General features: G+C 38.9%; 1 protein-coding gene across 3 annotated transcripts in view; it reads right to left on the bottom strand.

Annotated features, from left to right (window-relative positions):
• The window catches only part of OTC (ornithine transcarbamylase), a 78,324-nt gene that overhangs the window by 19,225 nt on the left and 36,015 nt on the right, over positions 1-23,084 (bottom strand). For all 3 annotated transcript variants that reach the window (XR_008995115.1, XR_008995116.1, XM_036879496.2), the window contains exons 5-9: positions 16,243-16,396; positions 14,262-14,384; positions 8,701-8,754; positions 8,473-8,622; positions 5,498-5,635 (exon numbers count right to left, since the gene is read on the bottom strand). Coding sequence is in view for 1 of the 3 variants with exons in the window: in XM_036879496.2 (XP_036735391.2) it covers positions 5,498-5,635; positions 8,473-8,622; positions 8,701-8,754; positions 14,262-14,384; positions 16,243-16,396 (619 nt within the window). In the remaining 2 variants the exon portion in view is untranslated. The remainder of the gene's footprint in view (positions 1-5,497; positions 5,636-8,472; positions 8,623-8,700; positions 8,755-14,261; positions 14,385-16,242; positions 16,397-23,084) is intronic.

The raw sequence follows: 23,084 nt of genomic DNA, 5'->3' as shown, positions 1-23,084 counted from the left end.
CGCGAAACCAACACAGGCAGCGGAGAAGGGCAAGGCATCCAGCAAGAAGGAAAGGACTTTCTTCTCCCAGCTAACACACCCACAACCTGCCTACAGCCACTGCTATCACCATAAAAAGGCAAAAAAATTTAGTCCAGTCCAAGATACTTCAAACAACGCCTGAGAAAGGATCTGCAGGAGCAGACCTAACCAGTCTCCCTGAAAAATAATTCAAAATAAAAATCATAAACATGCTGACAGAGCTGCAGAGAAATATGCAAGAGCTAAGGGAGGAAGTCCGGAGGGAGATTACAGAAGTGAAACAAACTCTGGAAGGATTTATAAGCAGAATGGATAAGATGCAAGAGGCCATTGATGGAATAGAAACCAAAGAACAGGAACGCATAGAAGCTGACGCAGAGAGAGATAAAAGGATCTACAGGAATGAAACAATATTAAGAGAACTGTGTGACCAATCCGTAAGGAACAATATCCGCATTATAGGGGTACCAGAAGAAGAAGAGAGAGAAAAAGGGATAGAAAGTGTCTTTGAAGAAATAATTGCTGAGAACTTCCCCAAACTGGGGGAGGAAATAGTTGCTCAGACTACAGAGGCTCAGAACTCCCGAGAGATGGGACCCAAAGAGGACAACACCAAGACACATAATAATTAAAATGGCAAAGATCAAGGACAAGGACAGAGTATTATAAAGGCAACCAGAGAGAGAAAAAAGATCACGTACAAAGGAAAACCCATCAGGCTATCATCAGACTTCTCAACAGAAACCTTACAGGCCAGAAGAGAATGGCATGATATATTTAATGCAATGAAACAGAAGGGCCTTGAACCAAGGATACTGTATCCAGCACGATTATCATTTAAATATGAAGGAGGGATTAAACAATTCCCAGACAAGCAAAAGTTGAGGGAATTTGCCTCCCACAAACCATGTCTATAGGGTATCTTAGAGGGACTGCTCTAGATGGGAGCACTCCTAAAAAGAGCACACAACAAAACACCCAACATATGAAGAAAGGAGGAGGAGGAAAAAGAAGGGAAAGAAATAATCATCAGACTGTGTTTATAACAGCTCAATAAGTGAGTTAAGTCAGACAGTAAGGTAGTAAACAAGCTAACCTTGAACCTTTGGTAACCACGAATCTGAAGCCTGCAATGGCAATAAGTACATATCTTTCAATAATCACCCTAAATGTAAATGGACTGAATGCACCAATCAAAAGACACAGAGTAATAGAATGGATAACAAAGCAAGACCCATCTATATGCTGCTTACAAGAGACTCACCTCAAACCCAAAGACATGCACAGATTAAAAGTCAAGAGATGGAGAAAGATATTTCATGCAAACAACAGAGAGAAAAAAGCAGGTGTTGCAATACTAATATCAGACAAAATAGACTTCAAAATAAGAAAGTAACAAGAGATAAAGAAGGACATTACATAATGATAAAGGGCTCAGTCCAACAAGAGGATATAACCATTATAAACATATATGCGCCCAATACAGGAGCACCAATATATGTGAAACAAATACTAAAAGAATTAAAGGAGGAAATAGAATGCAATGCATTCATTTTGGGAGAATTAAACATACCACTCACTCCAAAGGACAGATCCACCAGACAGAAAATAAGTAACGACACAGAGGCACTGAACAACACACTAGAACAGATGGACCTAATAGACATCTATAGAACTCTACATCAAAAAGCAACAAGATACACTTTCTTCTCAAGTGCACATGGAACATTCTCCAGAATAGACCACATACTAGACCACAAAAAGAGCCTCAGTAAATTCCAAAAGATTGAAATCCTATCAACCAAATTTTCAGACCACAAAGGTATAAAACTAGAAATAAATTGAACAAAGCAAGCAAAAAGGCTCACAAACACATGGAGGCTTAACAACATGCTCCTAAAAAGTCAATGGATCAATGACCAAATTAAAATGGAGATCCAGCAATATATGGAAACAAATAACAGCAACAACACAAAGCCCCAACTTCTGTGGGACGCAGCAAAAGCAGTCTTAAGAGGAAAGTATATAGCAATCCAGGCATATTTAAAGAAGGAAGAACAATCCCAAATGAATAGTCTAATGTCACAATTATCGAAATTGTAAAAAGATGAACAAATGAGGCCTAAGGTGAGCAGAAGGAGGGACATAATAAAGATCAGAGAAGAAATAAAATCGAGAAGAATAAAACAATAGAAAAAAAAATCAATGAAACCAAGAGCTGGTTCTTTGAGAAAATAAACAAAGTAGATAAGCCTCTAGCCAGACTTATTAAGAGAAAAAGAGAGTCAACACACATCAACAGAATTAGAAACGAGAAAGGAAAAATCACGACGGACCCCACAGAAATACAAAGAATTATTAGAGAATACTATGAAAACCTATATGCTAACAAGCTGGAAAACCTAGGAGAAATGGACAACTTCCTAGAAAAATAAAACCTTCCAAGACTGACCCAGAAAGAAACAAAAAATCTAAACAGACCAATTACCAGCAACGAAATTGAATTGGTAATCAAAAACTACCCAAGAACAAAACCCCCGGGCCAGATGGATTTACCTTGGAATTTTATCAGACATACAGAGAAGACATAACACCTATTCTCCTTAAAGTTTTCCAAAAAATAGAAGAGGAGGGAATACTCCCAAACTCATTCTATGAAGCCAACATCACCCTAATACAAAAACCAGGCAAAGACCCCACCAAAAAAGAAAACTACAGACCAATATCCCTGATGAATGTAGATGCAAAAATACTCGACAAAATATTAGCAAACCGAATTCAAAAATACATCAAAAGGATCATACACCATGACCAAGTGGGATTCATCCCAGGGTTGCAAGGATGGTACAACATTCGAAAGTCCATCAACATCATCCACCACATCAACAAAAAGGACAAAAACCACATGATCATCTCCATAGATGCTGAAGAAGCATTCAACAAAATTCAACATCCATTCATGATAAAAACTCTCAACAAAATGGGCATAGAGGGCAAGTACCTCAACATAATAAAGGCCATCTATGATAAACCCGCAGCTAACATCATACTGAACAGCGAGAGGCTAAAAGCTTTTCCTCTGAGATCAGGAACAAGACAGGGATGCCCACTCTCCCCACTGTTATTCAACGTAGTACTGGAGGTCCTAGCTATGGCAATCAGACAAAACAAAGAAATACAAGGATTCCAGATTGGTAAAGAAGTCAAACTTTCACTATTTGCAGATGACATGATATTGTACTTAAAAAATCCTAAAGACTCCACTCCAAAACTCCTAGAACTGATATTGGAATACAGCAAAGTTGCAGGATACAAAACTAACACACAGAAATCTGTGGCTTTCCTATACACTAACAATGAACTAACAGAAAGAGAAATCAGGAAAACAATTCCTTTCACAATAGCATCAAAAAGAATAAAATATCTAGGAATAAACCTAACCAAGGAAGTGAAAGACCTATACCCTGAAAACTGCAAGACACTCTTAAGAGAAATTAAAGAGGTCACTAACAAATGGAAACTCATCCCATGCTCCTGGCTAGGAAGAATTAATATCGTCAAAATGGCCATCCTGCCCAAAGCAATATACAGATTTGATGCAGTCCCTATCAAATTACCAACAGCATTCTTCAATGAACTGGAACAAATAGTTTAAAAATTCATATGGAACTGTTAAAGATCCCGAATAGCCAAAGCAATCCTGATAAGGAAGAATAAAGTTGGGGGGGCTCTTGCTCCCCAACTTCAAGCTCTACTACAAAGCCACAGTAATCAAGACAATTTGGTACTGGCACAAAACAGAGCCACAGACCAGTAGATCAGTATAGAGACTCCAGACATTAACCCAAACATATATGGCAAATTAATATATGATAAAGGAGCCATGGACATACAATGGGGAAATGACAGTCTCTTCAACAGATGGTGCTGGCAAAACTGGACAGCTACATGTAAGAGAATGAAAGTGGATCGCTGTCTAACCCCATACACAAAAGTAAACTCCAGATGGATCAAAGGCCTTAATGTAAGTCATGAAACCATAAAACTCTTAGAAAAAAACATAGGCAAAAATCTCATGGACATAAACATGAGTGACTTCTTCATGAATGTATCTCCCCGGGCAAGGGAAACAAAGGCAAAAATGAACAAGGGACTATATCAAGCTAAAAAGTTTCTGTACAGCAAAGGACACCATCAATAGAACAAAAAGGTATCCTACAGTGTGGGAGAACATATTCATAAATGACAGATCCGACAAAGGATTGACATCCAAAATATGTAAAGAGCTCACACGCCTCAACAAACAAAAAGCAAATAATGCAATTAAAAAATGGGCAGAGGAGCTAAATAGACAGTTCTCTAAAGAAGAAATCCAGATGGCCAACAGACACATGAAAAGATGCTCCACATCACTTGTCATCAGAGAAATGCAAATTAAAACCACAATGAGATATCACCTCACACCAGTAAGGATCAACACCATCCAAAAGACAAACAACAACAAATGTTGGTGAGGTTGTGGAGAAAGGAGAACCCTCCTACACTGCTGATGGGAATGTAAATTAGTTCAACCATTGTGGAAAGCAGTATGGAGGTTCCTCAGAATGCTCAAAATAGAAATACCATTTGACCCAGGAATTCCATTTCTAGGAATTTACCCTAAGAATGCAGCACTCCAGTTTGAAAAAGACAGATGCACCCCTATGTTAATTGCAGCACTATTTACAATAGCCAAGATATGGAAGCAACCTAAATGTCCATCAGTAGATAAATGGATAAAGAAGAGGTGGTACATATACACAATGGAATATTACTCAGCCATAAGAAAAAAACAGATCCTACCATTTGCAACAACATGGATGGAGCTAGAGGGTATTATGCTCAGTGAAATAAGCCAGGCAGAAAAAGACAAGTACCAAATGATTTCACTCATATGTGAAGTATAAGAACAAAAGAAAAGTGAAGGAACAAAACAGCAGCAGAATCACAGAACCCAAGAATGGACTAATAGTTACCAAAGGGAAAGGGATTGGGGAGGATGGGAGGGAAGGGAGGGATAAGGGCGGGGAAAAAGAAAGAGGGCATTACAATTAGCATGTATAGCATGGAGGGTGCACGGGGAGGGCTGTGCAACACAGAGAAGACAAGTAGTGATTTTACAGCATCTTACTAAGCAGATGGACAGTGACTGTGAAGGGGTATGTGGGGGGTACTTGGTGAAGGGAGGAGCCTAGTAAACATAATGTTCTTCATGTAATTGTAGATTAATGATACCAAAATAAAAAAAAATACACTTTAAATTCTAGTAAGCAATAACAATCTATTATGAACTTTCTGGAAAAAAATACGTGCCATATAAACAAGTAAGGTTCATGGATAATTTGGGTTGCTCATTATTTACCAAAGGGCATGAATGACCAAGTTGGGGCCACACAGACAACTCCTTCTTATCTTTCATTCCCCATTTCTTGCTTACCATGATTGTCCACTTTCTGTTTTCAGCCTCTGGGAATACTAGTGAACGTGGAGAATAAAAAACTTCATCATCCACTTCTTCTGGCTTTCTGGGCAAGCAGTGTAAAAATGTCCAGTCAGAGGCAGCTACTTTGGCAGTCTAAAGAAGAGATGGAGATAAGACTGTGTTTTGAATATTACATGTGGCTATCACATTTGTGCTCTTCAATATTTAAGAATACATATGACCTAGAGTCAGCGATCAACGCAAAGGGAGGGACAAAGGGGCAGAATGAGAGTATAGGCTCAAGACACCCAAGGGAAATGTATATGGTCCTTTGAACTTCTGGAACTTTAAGTCATTTTTGCTATTTGGGGAATCGTCACTCCAGATTAAACCACTGACTCAGTTTTCTGGAACTCTGTCTAATGGGTTAGTGGACATTTCAGTAAAGAACTCTACTATGTAATATTGGCAAAAGTCACCAATTATGCCCCAGTACATTTTTAAAGTTGCTTTGATGTGATTGTATTATATTTTGAGCTTGTTTCTAAATTATGGTTTTTAGCACTTGAAGCATATTTCAGCACTAGTTAAAACAATTTTGAAAAGGAGTACTGACATAGGAGTGCATTAAATAGGATTATGGGCACTGTGCACTAGACATTTCATTCTTAATGCAAATGTCCTAACAATCTTAGTTTTCTCCAGCAGTTAAATCCTGAAAGTTACATTTTCCCACCCATTTCCATTGTTCACTTACAGATTCATAACTACATTCCCTCATAATTTCTTACTTCAAAATTACTGTCTTTGTACTAAAATGTTCTTTTACCTCCTACCTTATTACTAAGTTCAGAACTTTCCAAGTTTCTAAAATATTGGCAAAGTGACATGAGGAATAACATTTGAACCTGTCATAGGTAAGTGAGATGACTGTTCTTCAGGCCTGTAGTCCAAACACCAGAAAAACATTTAAGGTTGGTCAAGATAAGTGTAAGGTAAACCACAGGAAATTTAAAATTTCTCCATGAAAATATTTGCCATATATATGACAAGGGATAGGTCTTAAGTAACTCCTATAACCAATAATAAAAAGGCAAAAAGCAATAGAAAATGGGCAAAGGATATAATAGAAGTTTATAGAAAAAGACAGGGAAATGGGCAATAAACATGAAAAGATGTTTAACTTTATTAGTAATCAGGGAAATGCAAATTTTAAAAAGCAGGAGCTACAGGTTTTTTAAATTAAAAATATGAATAACTTTAGAATGGAGAATGTGGGGGTAATATAAATTGTCAATCCTTTTTGGATGGGCAGTTTAACAGCATTTCCCATATTTTAAAAAGTATATACCACTTCACACAGAAATTCTTCTTCTGGGGATCTATTCTCCAGTAATTCTTGCACAAAGAAATATGCATAAGGATGTTCATTGCAGCATTGTTTGCAATTGCAATAGTTGGAGATAGTTTAATTTATCAACAGGAAACATTTTAAGTAAGTCATGATCCACTCATACTGTGTAGCCATTAAAAATAATGAAAAATATCTAAATGAATGAACAAGAAAATCTAAGATGTGTTAAATGGGAAAAGAAAGTCAGGATAATATTTCTGACATACCATTTATGATAAATCGATAGGTGTGTGTGTGTGTGTGTGTGTGTTTGTGTGTGTGTGTAGGCATATGTAAATTACACAGAAAGGGTCTGCAAAGAGACACATCAAACTGTTAAACAGTGGCTACCTCTGGGAATAGTCACTGTTAAGGGGATGGAGGAAAGGAAGGCATTTTCACTTTTTACTTTCCCAACTTCGTTCTATTGGCATGTGTAAATAAGGAGCTTGTATTTATACATTACTTTGTCAATAAAATATATATTGTAATTGCTTAATCCCTTTCTCCATCAAAACAGATTAGTTGCTCTGCTGACAAAATCCCAATGTACACCTAACTTTTAGACTAGTCCTCCAGAGCAGTGGTTCTCAAAGTGTGACCCTGGAGCAGCAGCAGCTTTACATCTCCTGGCAACTTGGTAGAAATGCAGATTCTTGGGTTCCACCCCTGACTTATTGATTCAGAATCCGTGGGGGAGTGGAGTCCTGCCAGCTGTGTATTAACTCCTCCAGGCAATTCTAAACATGTTCAAGATTGAGAAGCATTGCTTCAGATCTCGATGAAGGCATCAGATTAGATGGGATTCCCGTGGGTTTGTCTTGGAGGCAATTAGCAAAACTAAAGTGGACTTGAGAGTCCTTAGAAAATAGAGGCAAGGACTGAAGAATGTAATTATGGGGCTCTTCTTAGAGGAGAAGTCAGAAGAAACTGCATGCAAAAGAAATAACCTAATGTCTCTAAACACCCTCAGAGTAAAGCACTCTGATGCCTCCATTGCTGGGAGAAGGAAAAGGTTGCTTCTCTTTTCTGCTTGAGTTTTATTAAAAAGAAAACCACAGTTCCAAAATGGAGTCACTTCTGCTAGGCTGAGTCAGCAAACCAGGGCTTAATACCTCAGTGCTGCAATTAGCCTCACCCCCAAATAAAAGGTGATAAGAGAATCTGCATGATAAAACCCCTTACTCTCCCTCTTAAGGGTAAACGACCTGTCCTGAAACAATCCTTTCTTTTCTTTTGCTAATAACTTCTTGCCTCACTCTCCTTCCTGTAACAACCTTCCATTTTGTACAGCTCCTTGGAGCATCTCTCTGCTTGCTAGATGGGATGCAGCCTGAATTGTGAATCACTTACTAAAGCCAACTTGATCTTCAAATTTACTTGGTTGCATTTTGGTTTTTTTAACAGCTTCACATTCCTTCATCTAGGACAAAAGTGTCTTTCCAAAGGATACAGCAAATCTTCAGGAGAGAAATTCTTGGGGGATGCAATCAGTGAGTCCTTTATAGGGAATGAAAGGAGAGTCTTCTCTCCCCAAAGTGAATGAGTGATTAGATGGTTCTGGGCTTTATGAACAGGGAGAGGCAGCAATTTGTACCTTCATTGTAACCTGGTAACCTTGGAAATCCTGGAGCCGCTTTTTCTTCTCCTCTTCTTGTCCCATACTTATCCAAGTGTCTGTAATTAATACATTGCCTCCGCGAGCTGCTTCCAATGGATCATTCGTCAGCAACAGCCTGGTACCATCCTAGCATACACAAGCATGCTGGTTAAACAACTTCATGGGACAGAAAGGCAATTATAATTTCTCATATAAGCAGCATACCTCCTTGGCATACTGCTCTGCCAACTTGGTGATACTGGGATCTGGCTCGTAACCCTGCAGGGGGAAGAAACCAACTGTTATTTAGGTAATTTGATTATATGTGCTTTCTTATATATGCATTATTTTCCTTTCAACAATATTCCTGCTCTCCTTCTCATTTTTGTCTGGAGTTGTAGCCCAGCTATGTTCAGTAGAATATGATATTTACATCTAAAATTTCAAACCTTAATAGTGCCTTTTTGGAACTTAGAAAGGTAACCAATTGCCCCATTTTTCATTATTACCTTTGATCTGTTTAGTCATAATGATAAACAGGGTGTGGTGCTTTCTAGATCTTGGTAGCACCTCTTCTTGTTCCTTTAATAGTTTAGGATTATACACATAATTCTACAGCCTACTGCATTTTGTCTCTTTCCACTAGATGTTTTCTTTTTTAATGCTTTTGTGTATGTGTCTGAAATGCTTTTCTCCACCCTCTCCATGTGGATAATGCTTTCAGGTCTCAGCTCAAGTGTTTCCTCAGAAACCTTTCCTCAACCACCCGAGCTAAATATCAATACTAACAGCCCACATGCACACATCTTACTCTTTTGCACTCACCAGTAAGTGTTCTGAGTGCAGGGCGCTTGCTTTCAAATGGCATTTCCACAGCAAGCGCACCATTTTTGCTAAAATGTGTTTGTTTGGGATGGTTTGGTGAGGGCAGAGTCAGATCTTGAGTGACCCAAGTGAGATGCCCTAGGGCACAAAATCTAAGGAGGGTTCACTGTCAGAGTCCAGACAGCCCAAATTTTGCATGATAAGCACCTCACTTGCTCACTCTGGTCTCAACTCTAGGTGAGAGGACATTATGGGAGCAGCTAAAGCACGCAGGCTAACCCAGACCCAGTGGGGAGCCCCTCTGCCCCTATCCTCACCCTCTAATCTGTTCTGTACACAGCAGCAAGAATTATTTTCTCTGAAGCCTTCAAAGTTTACTACTTGTTTCTTATGTCAAAGCTGATTAAGGTATCAAGACTCCCCACCAACATCCCTTGCTTCTGTCTCTTTTAATTCTTCTTAACATCTTGCTGCAGGAAAGCCAATCTTATTGTCATCCCCTGCACATCTTGCCCTTTTCTGCCATCACAGCCTTTCACCCTTGAATGCCTCCCCCTTGTCCCTTCCTGGGTGTCTTCATCAGAGCATGTCAGCTCCTTCTTTGTCAAAACCCTAGCCCAGCCTCACCTCTAGACCCTCCATATGGATGTCTTGTCTGTTCAAACACCACGATTATTCTCACCTTCGTCCATCCTTCTCATTTTCCTGAATTCTTAGCATTTATGATGAGTTGGTTTTTATATATTCTTGGTAGGGCATTGTGGTGGACGCTGTGATATGCCACCCAAATCCCCCTTCATGAATAAAGGACTTATTCCCCTAGCTGCTGGGCATGCTGCCAGGAGATCACTTTCAGCTGTCAGCCCTCTTTGGGCACTGCCTCGGTGGCAGAGAGCTGACTCATCCAAGGTGACATCCCTTCCAGGGTGACCCATATTCAATGACTAACTGACAGCAGGGTATGAAAACCTGACTCCCTTCTCCCAGCTCTGGACAGCTCTGAATGGCCATTTTAGATCTAGAACTCTCTGTATGGTCAGCCGGGCCTGTTGTTGGGCCTGCATGGCAGCTTGGCTTCTCCCTTGTCCCAGTCGTTCTTCCTTCCCCCCCTTCTGCAGGTGTGGATCTCAAGGACCTGCCCTGTAAACACCCTGCACATGCTGCATGCTTAACTCTGTCTCGGAGTCTGCTTTCGAGAATTCTCAGCCCATGACAGCCATGTTCAGGTTTGTTCATTTGAAACTGTGTTTATTTGCACATGATTATCTCCTGTAGTTCCTCCTCTCATTACAAAATTTTTGAAGAAAGGAATCATTCAAATGGTGATGATGATGGCCACAGATATTTTAGTGCCTTGACCACCCTCAAAGAGCCGTCAGTTCTGGAGCTTTGTTTATTGGGATTTGGGAAACTTAATAAAGCCTTGCTAATTTAGTAACTAATATTGTGCCTATTCATACTGGTAAACATAAATGAAGAGACTTTGCTATAACTCTACGTGCCTCCTGCCATAAAAATTTAGCCTTCCCTTTAGTAAAGGAGTAGGTTTTATACTCCCTAATATAATTATTCTTAGAGAAGGAATCAATAAATACTTAGAGAACCAACAGAGAGGTTTGGAAATTAGAAAAATCACCCAACCTTGCATGCAATGGGCCATGACTGAGAATACAAAGAGGAATTCTTTACTCACAGATCAGCTTCCAATACTAAATGACTTATTGGCTTTTACATAAATCTTAAAACCAGACGAAGAAGGTTATTAACAAACCCAGTTCAGTCTAAATATTCACTTAGAAAAATGTTAAAATCATTACCATCAATAGTTTATAGAGCTATTTTACACTCAAGGACAAAATTATGTTCTCTTGAACATGGAAGTTTTTCTCAGTTGAAGAATGGGGAAATAGATTAATTATGACCTTGGAAACTTTTCAGGGCCTCTTAAATTTATAATAAATTCCCTAGCTTTATCTTTAAAGGTAATAGGTCTACTTATAATTGGATGGAACAACTTCTGCACTATCAGACTTTCCTGAAGACTTTTTAAAACTCTTACTCCCACTAACATTTAACCAGGTTTTAGTGCTCTTTATCATTTAAATGAGTTTCTGCATAAGAACAATACTGAAATTACTCAGTAATATTGGAATTTTTTCCTTTGATCCTAATAAAACATCGCTGACATGCAACAAAATGTTTAAGTCATATATTTCTCCAACAGAATAAAGCCTTTCCAAAAACATCATATTGCAGGGAATAATGATTGTAAATGTATGTTTTATCTGTAAAAACTAAAGGCAATAACAGTTTGCATTAATATAGAGCCTTTCCTCCAAATGGATTTGTAATGACAGTGTATGAACTCTTCCCATAAAGTGAAGAAGAACATCCTTAAGCCAATGTCCGATCTGACCCTTTATTTCAGTTCATGCTGAATGAAAGAATTATCTGTCGTCAGAGTTATCTCTCTGAGTCCCCAAAGTTTACTACAATAGGGTGGCTTCCAATATGTGCTATTGCCTATGCCTGCCATTTCTTGTATGACAAGTGTAGGTAGAATAGTGTCCTATAAAAATTCATTCCCAACCAGAAGGTCAGCATGTGACCTTATTCAGAAGTAGGGTCTTTGCAGATGTACTTAGTTAAGATAAGGTCATAGTCAGTTAGGATGGGTCTAAATTTAGTATGACTAGTGTCCTCTAAGAGGAGGGACATTTGTACAGAGAAACACAAATAAAATGGGAAGAAGATGAAGGCAGATTGGAGTGATATTAGCCACAAGCCAAGGAACACCTGGGGCAGCCAGAAGCAGTTGGGATGGGGCAGGGGGAAGATCCTCTCCTAGAGGCTGCAGAGAGAGCATGGCCCTGCCAGCACCTTGATCTTGGACTTCTAATCTCCAGTACTGTGAGACAATAATTTTCTGTTATTTTAAGCCACCAGTTTGTGGTAATTTGTTATGGCAGCTCCTGCAAACTAAGGCAGCAGGGTGCATTGACTCAAACTGGTTCAGCAAGAACACTAGGGAAAAGCAGCAGACAAGGCCAGTGCTCTGTCGCGTACAGTCAGAATGATCCCTTTGGACAGTTTTTGTTCTCTTGCTCCCTCTCTGCATTTTATTGTGCTTTTCACAACTAGCACTTGCAGCTCTTCTTCTGAAGATGGCCCTCTGGCTGCCTGGCTGCTTTTCCTACTGGAAGTGCCAGGGGATTTACCATCACACCTCTCCTCGTTGCCCTTGACCAATGCCTGCTTCAAAGGAAAGCCCACCTTGCTTGCCTCAGCTTGGGACAACTCCGGGGCATAACGTACACTCCAGAGCTCACCTGGGGCATCAGGCTGAAGCTCCCTTCTGTGGGACTGTGCCTGACACAGCACTAGGATGACCAAATCATCCTTGTGTGCCTGCCTATAGTCCCATTTCCCTGGAAGTCCTTCAGTCTGAGGCAAACTGGGATGGTCAATCACTGTAAATGGCACTTGCTTAGATTTTTCCCTTTCTCTGGCCTGTTCCCCTATAGTCCTACAGATCTCCCTTAGGAGTACTTCCCTAGAAAGTTATCTGTACACAAATCCTCATCTGGGGCTCTCCTTGTGGGGTACCTGGCCCAAGACACTGGTGGGGTGGGTGGGGAAGAGTGAATGAAAACCTTAAGGAGTTGGATATTTCCTATGGGAGAAATTCATCTTTTAATGCACCTTGTATAATTCATGTGCCCAGTGATTGGCAAATAAACATCTCCAACTCAAGAAGCAGAAGCAAGGAGGAATTTTTAGCCCTCACGTATTCACCTCTGGTTGTCTTAGCTTATCAGAATGAACCACAGCATGACTATCGACGTAACAGCAAATGGGTGGTTGGTCAGAAAAACACTGGTGCACAGTAATTGTGAATGGTCTGTCTGAGAAGGTCAATTCTCTCTTTTACTTTGTTCTAAACAGTTTCTTTTTAAGGGAGTTTTCCCTTCAAAGACTCCTGATAGGATATTAGTAGCCAATGAGAAAGGAAATCAAAACAATTCAGTAGAGATGGAATATTTAAAAGATTCTGTGGAGATCCTTCAGGAATGGTTTGCATATGAGTCTCTAATAAGGTTAATTTTTATCCTTTAAAAGGCCTCTTTGTTTTGTGTGAAACTGGTAGTATCTTAACATAGGACAAGGGTGATCTGTACTTTTTGATTTTGGTGTATTTACTTATGGGTTAATGTTATTATGTAGGTGAAACATTGACATGCTAAGAAATTGAGACCATATAAAAGGATACACTGTGAAAATTAAGCCTCCCTCCTACCTCTATCCTTGAACTTCTCAGAGGCAGCAACATTTACTAGTTTCTTGTTTATCAAAAGGGTTATTTTGGACCTATGAAAGAAGTCATGTTTCTTCATTCTGTGAGAAATTAGCAGTAGGGTAGAAAGTATGTGGTGGACATCTTCACAGCCATGTAGGACTCAGATTTAAAAAGCTGAGAGGCCCCTGCAATTGGGTTTTGAAACCCTAACGTGGTGTAGATGCCATTACTGTGACCTTCACATTAGATTGACATTTTTTCTACTAAACTGGAGTATTCCAAAAATCAAAGCATCCTCCCTATGCCTTGGAAATTCTGTGGGGCCTGGATTTCATTGCTTGCTTCAGACTTTGTGGTAATAATGCACAAGAATGCCAGTCATTATAATGGTGGGTTTCAGGACATTCAAAGGGATAATTTAGACACGCTTTTAACACAGACTCACAAGATGAAAGCCATCAGCCAAGACTATCTCCTGTTATAGAGATGGGAAATTGGGCACTCAAGAGGCTAGATAGCTTTAACTGTAAGGCTGGTAACAAACCTAAAGTTTGAGACCTCACCTGTGCTGTCCTTGAATGGAAAACAGGTTTGCTTTCACTGGGTAATTGCATCTAGGGATGATTTGAGAGGGGGTTAGTTTCAAGGCAGAAAGTTTCCCTACCTTTGGAGTAGCCGCCTGGAGGTGCATCCCGAATTTTGCCGCACTCATCATAATGGAGTGAAGGATGTTGTTCCCATCCCCAATCCAGCTAAGAGTAAGGCCCTTCAAAGAGCCATAGTGTTCCTAAAGGGCAAGGGATAGGGGAGAGGAGATGCAGGAGGAAATCAACTTGTGTGAGACAATAATTAGGGTTTAAAGAAAGGAAACAGTCTTCACCTGAATTTTAACGCTTTGTTGGAATGGATAAACTACTGGTTTGTTTTTCATTAGACAGTGATTTGATAACGTGAGTGTACAATCACAAAAAACAGCAAAATACACTACTATCTTAAATCAAGACACCATATGAACTCATAGGGAGCTTCTTATTTTCATACATTTCAATTATGAATCTTTGTTGAATTCATTCATTCATTCAACAAACTGAGCACCATCAATGTCCACTTTCCTTGGCCCTGGAGATACAACAATGCATAATGGAGACAAAAAGGCATGGCCTTTATGGAGCATACATTCGTTAGCATGAGAAAGGGGAATACAGTGCACCTGAATCAGTGTAGCATGCTGGCTGAGTATGTTCCCATTTACATAAAGCTGAAAAACATTCCAATTAATATTCTTGGTTGTTCATGGATATAAATGTAATGTAGTTAAACTGTAAACATGTGCCTGGGAATTATAAATACAAACATCAGGATAATAATTTCTTTGTGGGGTGGGAGAAAATGGGATCAGGTTAAGTTACATAAAGGGCTTCAACCCCATCTGTAATATTTTATTTGAAAACAAAAAAATTCTAAAATAAGATTTGACAAAACTGTGTATTGAGCATATGGGTGTTTTATTTTCCTTCAAGTGTCTGTAGGTTTCATATATTTTGTATATTTATATATTATAAAGATAAGATAAAAAAAGAGAAAAGTGAAGCAATTTGGAGATCATAGAACTGGGTGGTCAAACTAGGATTCAAACCAAGTCCATCTGATTTAGAGTCCACGCTCTTAATAAGCTATTTATTCATTCAACTCCTATGTATCTCCTATGTGAAGGCATTGCACCAGGTCCTGCAGGGGACAATATGATGAATTTCACTGTTACTCCATGAATTTGTAATGTAGTAATGGTGAAACCCCAGAGGGAAGCATTAAATTATCTGGCATATATGTAAAGGCACACCTGCGAACAGCTACTCAGTATCTAACATCATGGTGTCATCCTCTCTGTATGAATGTTATCCTCATCACCAAAGTTTCATTTGAACTTAACCTCACATTCATATTTGTGTAGCTTATTCAAATGAGGAGGAATATGGACCCATCCAGTTGCCCTGTCTCTCCAGAATAATCCATAAACACAGAAACCATGGTTGTCAGCATTCCCAGTAGCAAGACCATGTAGACTGGCTGTGGCAAGCCGAACAAAATGAATCTTTCAAAGTTCTTCAAGATACTCACTTGGGGGGACATGGCTACATTTGAGCCTTGATTCTATACATTCTGCATGTTCTTAACTCCAGTCTTAAACAATTAGTTTATAAAAATGACAGAAAGCGGCCTTCTTCTCAGAAAGTGACTTAGTAATGGACTATTTTGAATATTCCACCAGTCCTCACTCCCAAGCCCCAAAGCCTGATGTATGTAGGATTAAACAAGGCTTTTCCCTTCTGTATACTCCAGCATTCCCTGTTGATCCATTGTGTTAAATATGACACCAAAAAGGAAATGATTGAAAGAACAGGGGTGAGAGAGGGGCTAAAAAGAGGTTGGGAACAGGGCTGAGAACAGAAAGATCTTTTAATTTGTTTTTAACAATGCCCCGTCTCCCTTGGAGAGCTAATTACATGTAGGCAAATGCTGTAATTCTTTGCCAAGATGATATTTGAAAACAAAACACCAATACCATCATTTAAATGGTTCCAATTAGAGCTAGTCAGGAACTATTTATTGAATTGCTCTTCTGAAAGGCAAAGCAATAAGCCAACCTGGAGTGTGAGATAATCAGCCAGGATCTGGATAGGATGGTACAAATCTGACAGCCCATTGATGACTGGGATGGTTGCTTCTTTAGCCAGGATGTCCAGATCTGATTGTTTATACACTCGAGCCAACACTGCATCTGTCATGCTAGACAACACACTGCAGCAAACAAAAAAAAAGATAATCTAAGTTAATTATGCTTAATAATTCCTTCTTTAGTACATCTTAAATAGTAATAGTGAAAATTCTAATCATTAGCATTTCTTAAGTCACAACTTAAAACATGACAGATTTAAAAACTAACACTAAACATGTAGTCATTACAGAAGTCAGATGCTATTTCCAGTGGCCACTGATTTTACTCTTTTTTAAAGAGTTAAGAAAACAGCTGTAGGCCTAGAGTCATGAAGATGAAATATAATTGATAAGCAGCAGTCAGTAAAGTTAAAAGGGACAAGACCAAAAACAAGATAAACAGAGAAACATTAATGACCTGGCATATGGCTAATTTTCTTTTGCATCATCCCATAGACAAATAACCATTTTCACTATAACATTGGAATTATCAGTGTGGCAGCCATGTAGGCACACACAAAGATTGCCTTGTAAGAGAGACTTTTCTGGGTGGAGTGCTATTAGCTGACAGCCCCCACCTGATGCACCTGCCCTTGAGGATCCACTGCAGAATTCCTACCAAGGCCACACTCTCCCAAGGCTCTTCCCACCAATGACTGAGATCAGTGAGGGCATCATAGCCAGGCCACTCTGATTCTCTGATGGGCAGTCTTTGGGAATTCTCACTGGCCTAGCCAGATGAGACTTTCTCAGAGCTCTGCTACGGTCTGAGGCTTTTCCATCCCTTCTCTTTTCTTCCTCCTCTCCTTTTACTAGAGTTAGACCTGCATTGTGGTCTTAAGGTTCTTCCCTCCTCTTCCTGCTTCCTCTTGCCTTAGTCCTTCACAGTTGTTTAACCTCCCAATTAATTTCTTGCATGTCAAATTCCATCTTGGAGTCTGTTTCTCAGTGAATTTGAACTGCCACAGAGAGCAATGACTCCTGAAGGGGTTAACCTGAGAAGGCATTCAACCCTTGCCCCTGCTCTCCACATAGCTATCAGCCTCTCTGAAAGACAGAAAGTGCTCAACATCGTACAACACAAAAAATCCACCAGGAAAGCAAGACAAATCAACTCATGGCCATGAGTTCAACATAGATTCCCAACTTTTTGTTTAGCAAATTAAGGGCATGAGAAACAAGCAAACTCATATAATATGTAAATATCTTCATTTAATAAAAGAAAGAACATCTTAAAACCAAAAAAGGAGTGAATGACTGTCTTGCCAATGGGTTCCAACCCCAGGCAAGTTCACTATGGTTTCAGTGAGACCAAGGAGTGACAATGGAACATTCTTGGGGTGAAAGGGCTTATTACCGGGCTTGTTCTCCCCTGCAATAGGTCAAGCACTAGAATTACATCTGCATCCAGCAGTCTGCAGGTCTGTAATCCTCCTCAGTCTCTGCCTCCTCCCAGAGCACTGGGCAGAGCTCTTAATATAGTGACTTAGTCAATAATAGCTTATTGCCCATGGGTATGGATGCAGTAGCCTAGCAGCAGGCCAGTTACATCATCAAGTAGTTTAGGTTCAGGTGAGGATCCTGGCCAGAGGAGCCTTCACTTTATCTACAGTGGGCTGCCAACTTGGTTTTCATGAACTTTATGTGTTTTTGAGTTTTGTTAGATTTCATGTGTATCACATGTAAATGTTATCTTAACCTCATGGGTGAGAAAACCAAGGCTTTTGAAAACCTTGAAGTAATTAGAGCACGGTTAGGAAAGAATGAAGAAAGATGAGGCTGAAAAAGGGAGATGCTAGAAGAGCAATTAGAGAAGTCAATGCCCTATGCATGCGAGCCTTTCAAGAAGATTGAAAAAGGACAGTTGTGGTTCCCTCCCTCGAGCAATCCTAAGAACTCTTGGAGCAAAGCAGCCAAAAGGCAAGTATGCATTGGCTTTCCCTGTCTGTAATGTGGACCTGGTATCCCTGGATCCTCTATGATATACTCTGATGGAAGAGTGCCCAGTCTGCTTTACTGAGGTTGCCCAACACCTCCTAGAACAGAGGTTCTCAACCTTGGCTGCACATCACCTATGGAGTATCACCTATGGAGTTAAAAAATATCCTGAGGCCATATTCTGCCCTTTGGAAGGTTAAATCAGAAGCTATGGTGGGGGGTTCACATCAATATTTTTAAAGCATCCAAAGCTATTCCAATGTGAAGACAAGGCTGAGAACCATCATCCTGGAAAATAGAGAGAGAGGAGAAGGGAAGAGAGTGGGATACTCTGGGGCTGGATAGAGCAATGTATTGATGTGGAGGAAGTCTTAGTTGCTGAAATCCCATATTATAAAAAAAGTAAGGGATAGCAACATTCTATGCTATACTGGAAAGAACGAGATCTCATACACTTATAAAAGAAGTATTGTCTTGTACACTCAGTCACTACCCAGAACAGTCCCATGGTGTTAGTGGAGCAACAATGTTTTCCCCCCTTGTTACTTTTGTTAAACATCCCTAGTGCCCAGATTTTGGTCTTAATATTGTTCTATACTAAAGAAAAAGGAACCAGAAATCATTAGCAGATAGGCAATTCCATGTTGTTGGGCAGGACAAAATCACTATAGATCTGTAATACACTGGTATTGCCTGAGAGCAAAAGTGACTTTAAAAATGGCAGGGACAGTGCTGAAAAGAAAAAGAGCCAACTTAGAGCTCCCACGTGTCATTTGATCATTTATGGTAATAAAAGTCTCTAAATAAAACAAGTTGTGCTTGTAAAGGGCCATGCTGCTCATAAGAAAAGAGTTATATAAAGAAAATGTACAAAAATATAATTGTAATACCAAAGGATGACTATTACCATGTACATTTAAATTTATTTACTTAAATAATAAAGTACTACATATAGCTATTGATACAGATAGAAACTTTGTGGGGTTTTAAGTATATTTCTGCTCGTAAAGTATAGATATGTACTTTTAATGTGTGTAAACCACAAAGAATTAACAAAACTTTTCATAATCATACTAGAAATAGTAAAATCTGTAATACATACAGTTCTCATTAGCATGTGCAGTCTTATATAAAGTGAAGTAGGAGTCCAGCAGTTAATTAGTACTAGTTAGCAATATATAATTTCCAATTAGGAGGACAATATAACCATGTATTCTGAAATAATAACTTAGCTGTCCTGAAGAAGAAATCTAAATTTTCAGACTCACTTTCCTGTCTCTGGGAATGAAACCTGTTGATGACCGAACTAATTATTTTTAAAAAATGCCAATAAAAAAACACATGTTTTAAAATTTTGAAACCTGGCCAGGTTAAAAATATATCATGAAACTATTACAATGGGTAATGAGCTACCAGAGATTAGAAATAAATAAAACTTACAGAATACCTCATCTATCAATGTTTTAAAAAATCAGAATTTGTACGAAAAAAAGAAATATGGATCCTCTGGTAGACAGAATAATGGCTTCCCAAAGATGTTCATGTCCTAATACCCAGAACCTGTGACTATGTTACCTTACGTGGCAAATGGAATTTTGCAGATGGGATGAAATTAAGGATCTTGAGATCAGGAAACACTCCTGGGCCGGGCCTGATACAATGACAAGGGTTCTTATAAGAGAAAGGCAGGAGGTCAGAAGCCAGAGAAGACAGTAGCCGTGCTGCAGGCTTTGAAGAGGGAGGAAGGGAGACATGAGCCAAAGGGTCTAGGCAGCCTCTGGAGACGAGAAAGGGCAAGAAATTTGATTCTTCCAAAAGGAACACAGTGCTGAGGACTCATCTTAGACCTCTGACCTCCAGAAGTGTAAGAAAATTAATTTGTTTTGTTTTAAGTCACTAAATTTGTGGTAACTTGTTAAAGTAGAAGGAAACCAATAGAGATCCCATGATAAAAAATGAAAACTGTGTGACAAAAATATATTCAATGCAGTGGGCAGCAGCTTGACTTTAATTCACCTTTAACTTAGCAACCAGTTCCCACAACCCAACCAAAATAAGTGGTCAGCAATCCACTTAACCTTCATCCCTAGCCTCCTGAGATGACATATTTTTTCCTTTCCAGTCTGCTAAAATGACATACATAAACCCTGAAAAGGTATAGTCCTTTGGAGAAATCCTCACAACCCAGCAGTGTATAGAAGTCTAAATTCCAGGACCATGTAATGACAAGAATAAAAGTAGGGATAAGACTGTAAAACAAATTAATCTCTTATATTAATAGTATTGTGCCCAGTTTTGTTGTTAAAATATTAATCCGCTCTGTAATCAATGGGGCATTTTATGTGCATTGTTTCCTTTTTTCAAAACGTTTAGAGCATTCAAGGAAATATGAAATGCTAGGCTTGTGATTAAGTTAAATGTTTAAAAGCATTTGGTTAAGTTTGCAATCAGGGTTTGAATGGGGGAGGAGACTTGTTTTGTTTATTTGATATGTATTTGATGTATTGGTTGTATAAGTAGTATGTGAATGTTTCAAGCAGTCATTCTGAAACTTGAACATGCTTCAGAATCACCAGGAGGGCTTTTTTGAACACAGCTGGTTGTGTTTCTGATCAGTAGGTCTGGGTTGGGGCCCAAAAGAACGCATTTCTAACAAACTCCCAGATACTGCTATGCTGCTGGTTTGGGAACCACACCTTAACCACTGAGGAATGTTTGCTATTTGATGTTTGAAGGAATGCTACATGTTTGATAATTTGTAAGATTAATATATTGGACTATAAACAAAGTAGAAAGAGTAGGGAATATTCCTATAGAAACAAAAAAGCCCTTGAGCATTGAAGTATCCATGGGAAGAAGGAAATCTGACAAAGCTTTCTAGAAAATGCTACTTCAATCCCTCAGCCACCAAAGCTGAAGGTGAAGTGAAATCATTGATATGGGGAAGAGGAGCAGCTCCCAGGCTGTTTCCACCCTGGAATCAGTGGGGGAAATAAAGATGTTAAAGACCTTTAAATAGACAATTAGTTCATATTATTTTGTCAGTGACGTTGCTTTCTACTTTATGTTTAAAATCGCTATAAATCATAGAGAAATCACCACTCCTATTTTTCTTCTTCCAGGTTACCAAAGACCTTTAAAAAAGAAACAAAATATTTTCACTGGAACAATGCAAACCTGTAAGTAGAGCTGGACTTACAGGCCCATGAACAATAATCTGGGCTTTCTATATCTCTCCATCAATTTAAAACCCCAGCTTTAAACATTGTAAGAGCTGTGTTATATGTGCTACAAATGAAAGGTTGACAAGTTAAAAACACTCTCTACCTCTGTAATGACTTTTCATTTTGGTCTTTTTTCATTTTCATTGAATATAGAGAGCTCTGTTTGCTTTCTGGAGGATGCCTACAGCTTTGCAGACAATCTTAGGCATCTGTCAAAAACGGTAGTAAAACAATTTTTGCAAAATCCAAATTACCCCAATTTAAAGTTTCTCACTCATAATAGTTTCCTCTGGACATTTAATAGCCAACATTAGGATTTAAAAAATTATTAACAGATTAAAATATTTATTCAGCTTGATTTTGCTTGAATGTTTAAAATGTGGTCTATCCCCCAACCCCACACACATACCATAATCTCTTTTCCTACTATTTAGAAAAAGGAGAAGCATGACATAGAGCTTTAAATAGAAAGAACGTACAGGAGAGAAAATGTGAACAGTCATTATTTCTGGATGATGCAGTATTGGTGGTTCTATCTATACTTTTAAATCACTTTCTAGTATTTCCTACCAGAAGGAGTATTACTGTAATAACTAGAAAAAAACACATCAAAGGAAGTTTCTCCCAAACATGATTTTGAAAGTAATTGAAAATGAACTAAGGCTTCTTAGAGCAATGGCTAATTTTGGCTGTGGCAAAGAACTGTGCAAGATGAGCATGCAACATCTTACCATATCAAAAAGCAAGGGAGTTAAAGATCAACAGAGTTATATCAAAATGACCTGTAGCCAACTTAAAAACAGATCACACTGGCCAAATGAGGAACAATTTGGGCATCAATAAGAAATGTAACTACAATGAATTGAAACCTTCAAATATATTAAAATGCCTGAGTCTATAAAGATCCTAAAAAACAAAAACATTGAGAAGAGTCATAACAAGACCAATTTTGACTCATTTTAAAAGAGAACTCTCAGTTTGCATAAACTCTCATCAGAACAGTCAGACTGTATAAAAGTGGAACAAGATAGTGCACAGTATGTAAAGAGTGCCCTGGGTAAAGAGTACACATAGGCTCAAGGACAATTTTGAAGGAATGGTGGGAAGAAGGCATGAAAAGGATGGTTGATCTAAATAACCCATAAAGATCTTGCCAACCTCAAGTTTCTATTATTTTTTGATATCTTTTCCATTGGTATAAGATCAAAACCTGTTTAGGAATTAACTAAAATACTCAGAACGTCAAAACAAAACAAAATATACTATAAGTGAAGTTCCCCATGGCCCCAGGAAGGCCTGACGCGGAGTCTGTATATTCGGAAAACAGGTCCTAAATTGAAAACAAAAACAATTGTGTGCTTGGCCAAATCTTAAGAGCAAATGTGGATATTGAGGAGATGGGCAATCACACAACAATCCTGAGGCGCTTAGAAGTTACTGAGTTGTTTCTAAACTACTGGAACACAGTGAATTGTTGGAAAAGCCAAAGGCAAACAGAAGTTGTATTCTCGTAGGGTCCTGCTATGCATTCTTCTTTTTGTCCCCATCCTGCCTTGAATCAGACAGTGTCCCCTTAAATTCCAGTTTATTATCAATGACATCTCCAGTCA

Source organism: Manis pentadactyla, chromosome X, assembly GCF_030020395.1.
Source record: "Manis pentadactyla isolate mManPen7 chromosome X, mManPen7.hap1, whole genome shotgun sequence".
NCBI classification, from domain to species: domain Eukaryota; kingdom Metazoa; phylum Chordata; class Mammalia; order Pholidota; family Manidae; genus Manis; species Manis pentadactyla.
This window is presented reverse-complemented; position numbering and strand designations above follow the sequence as displayed.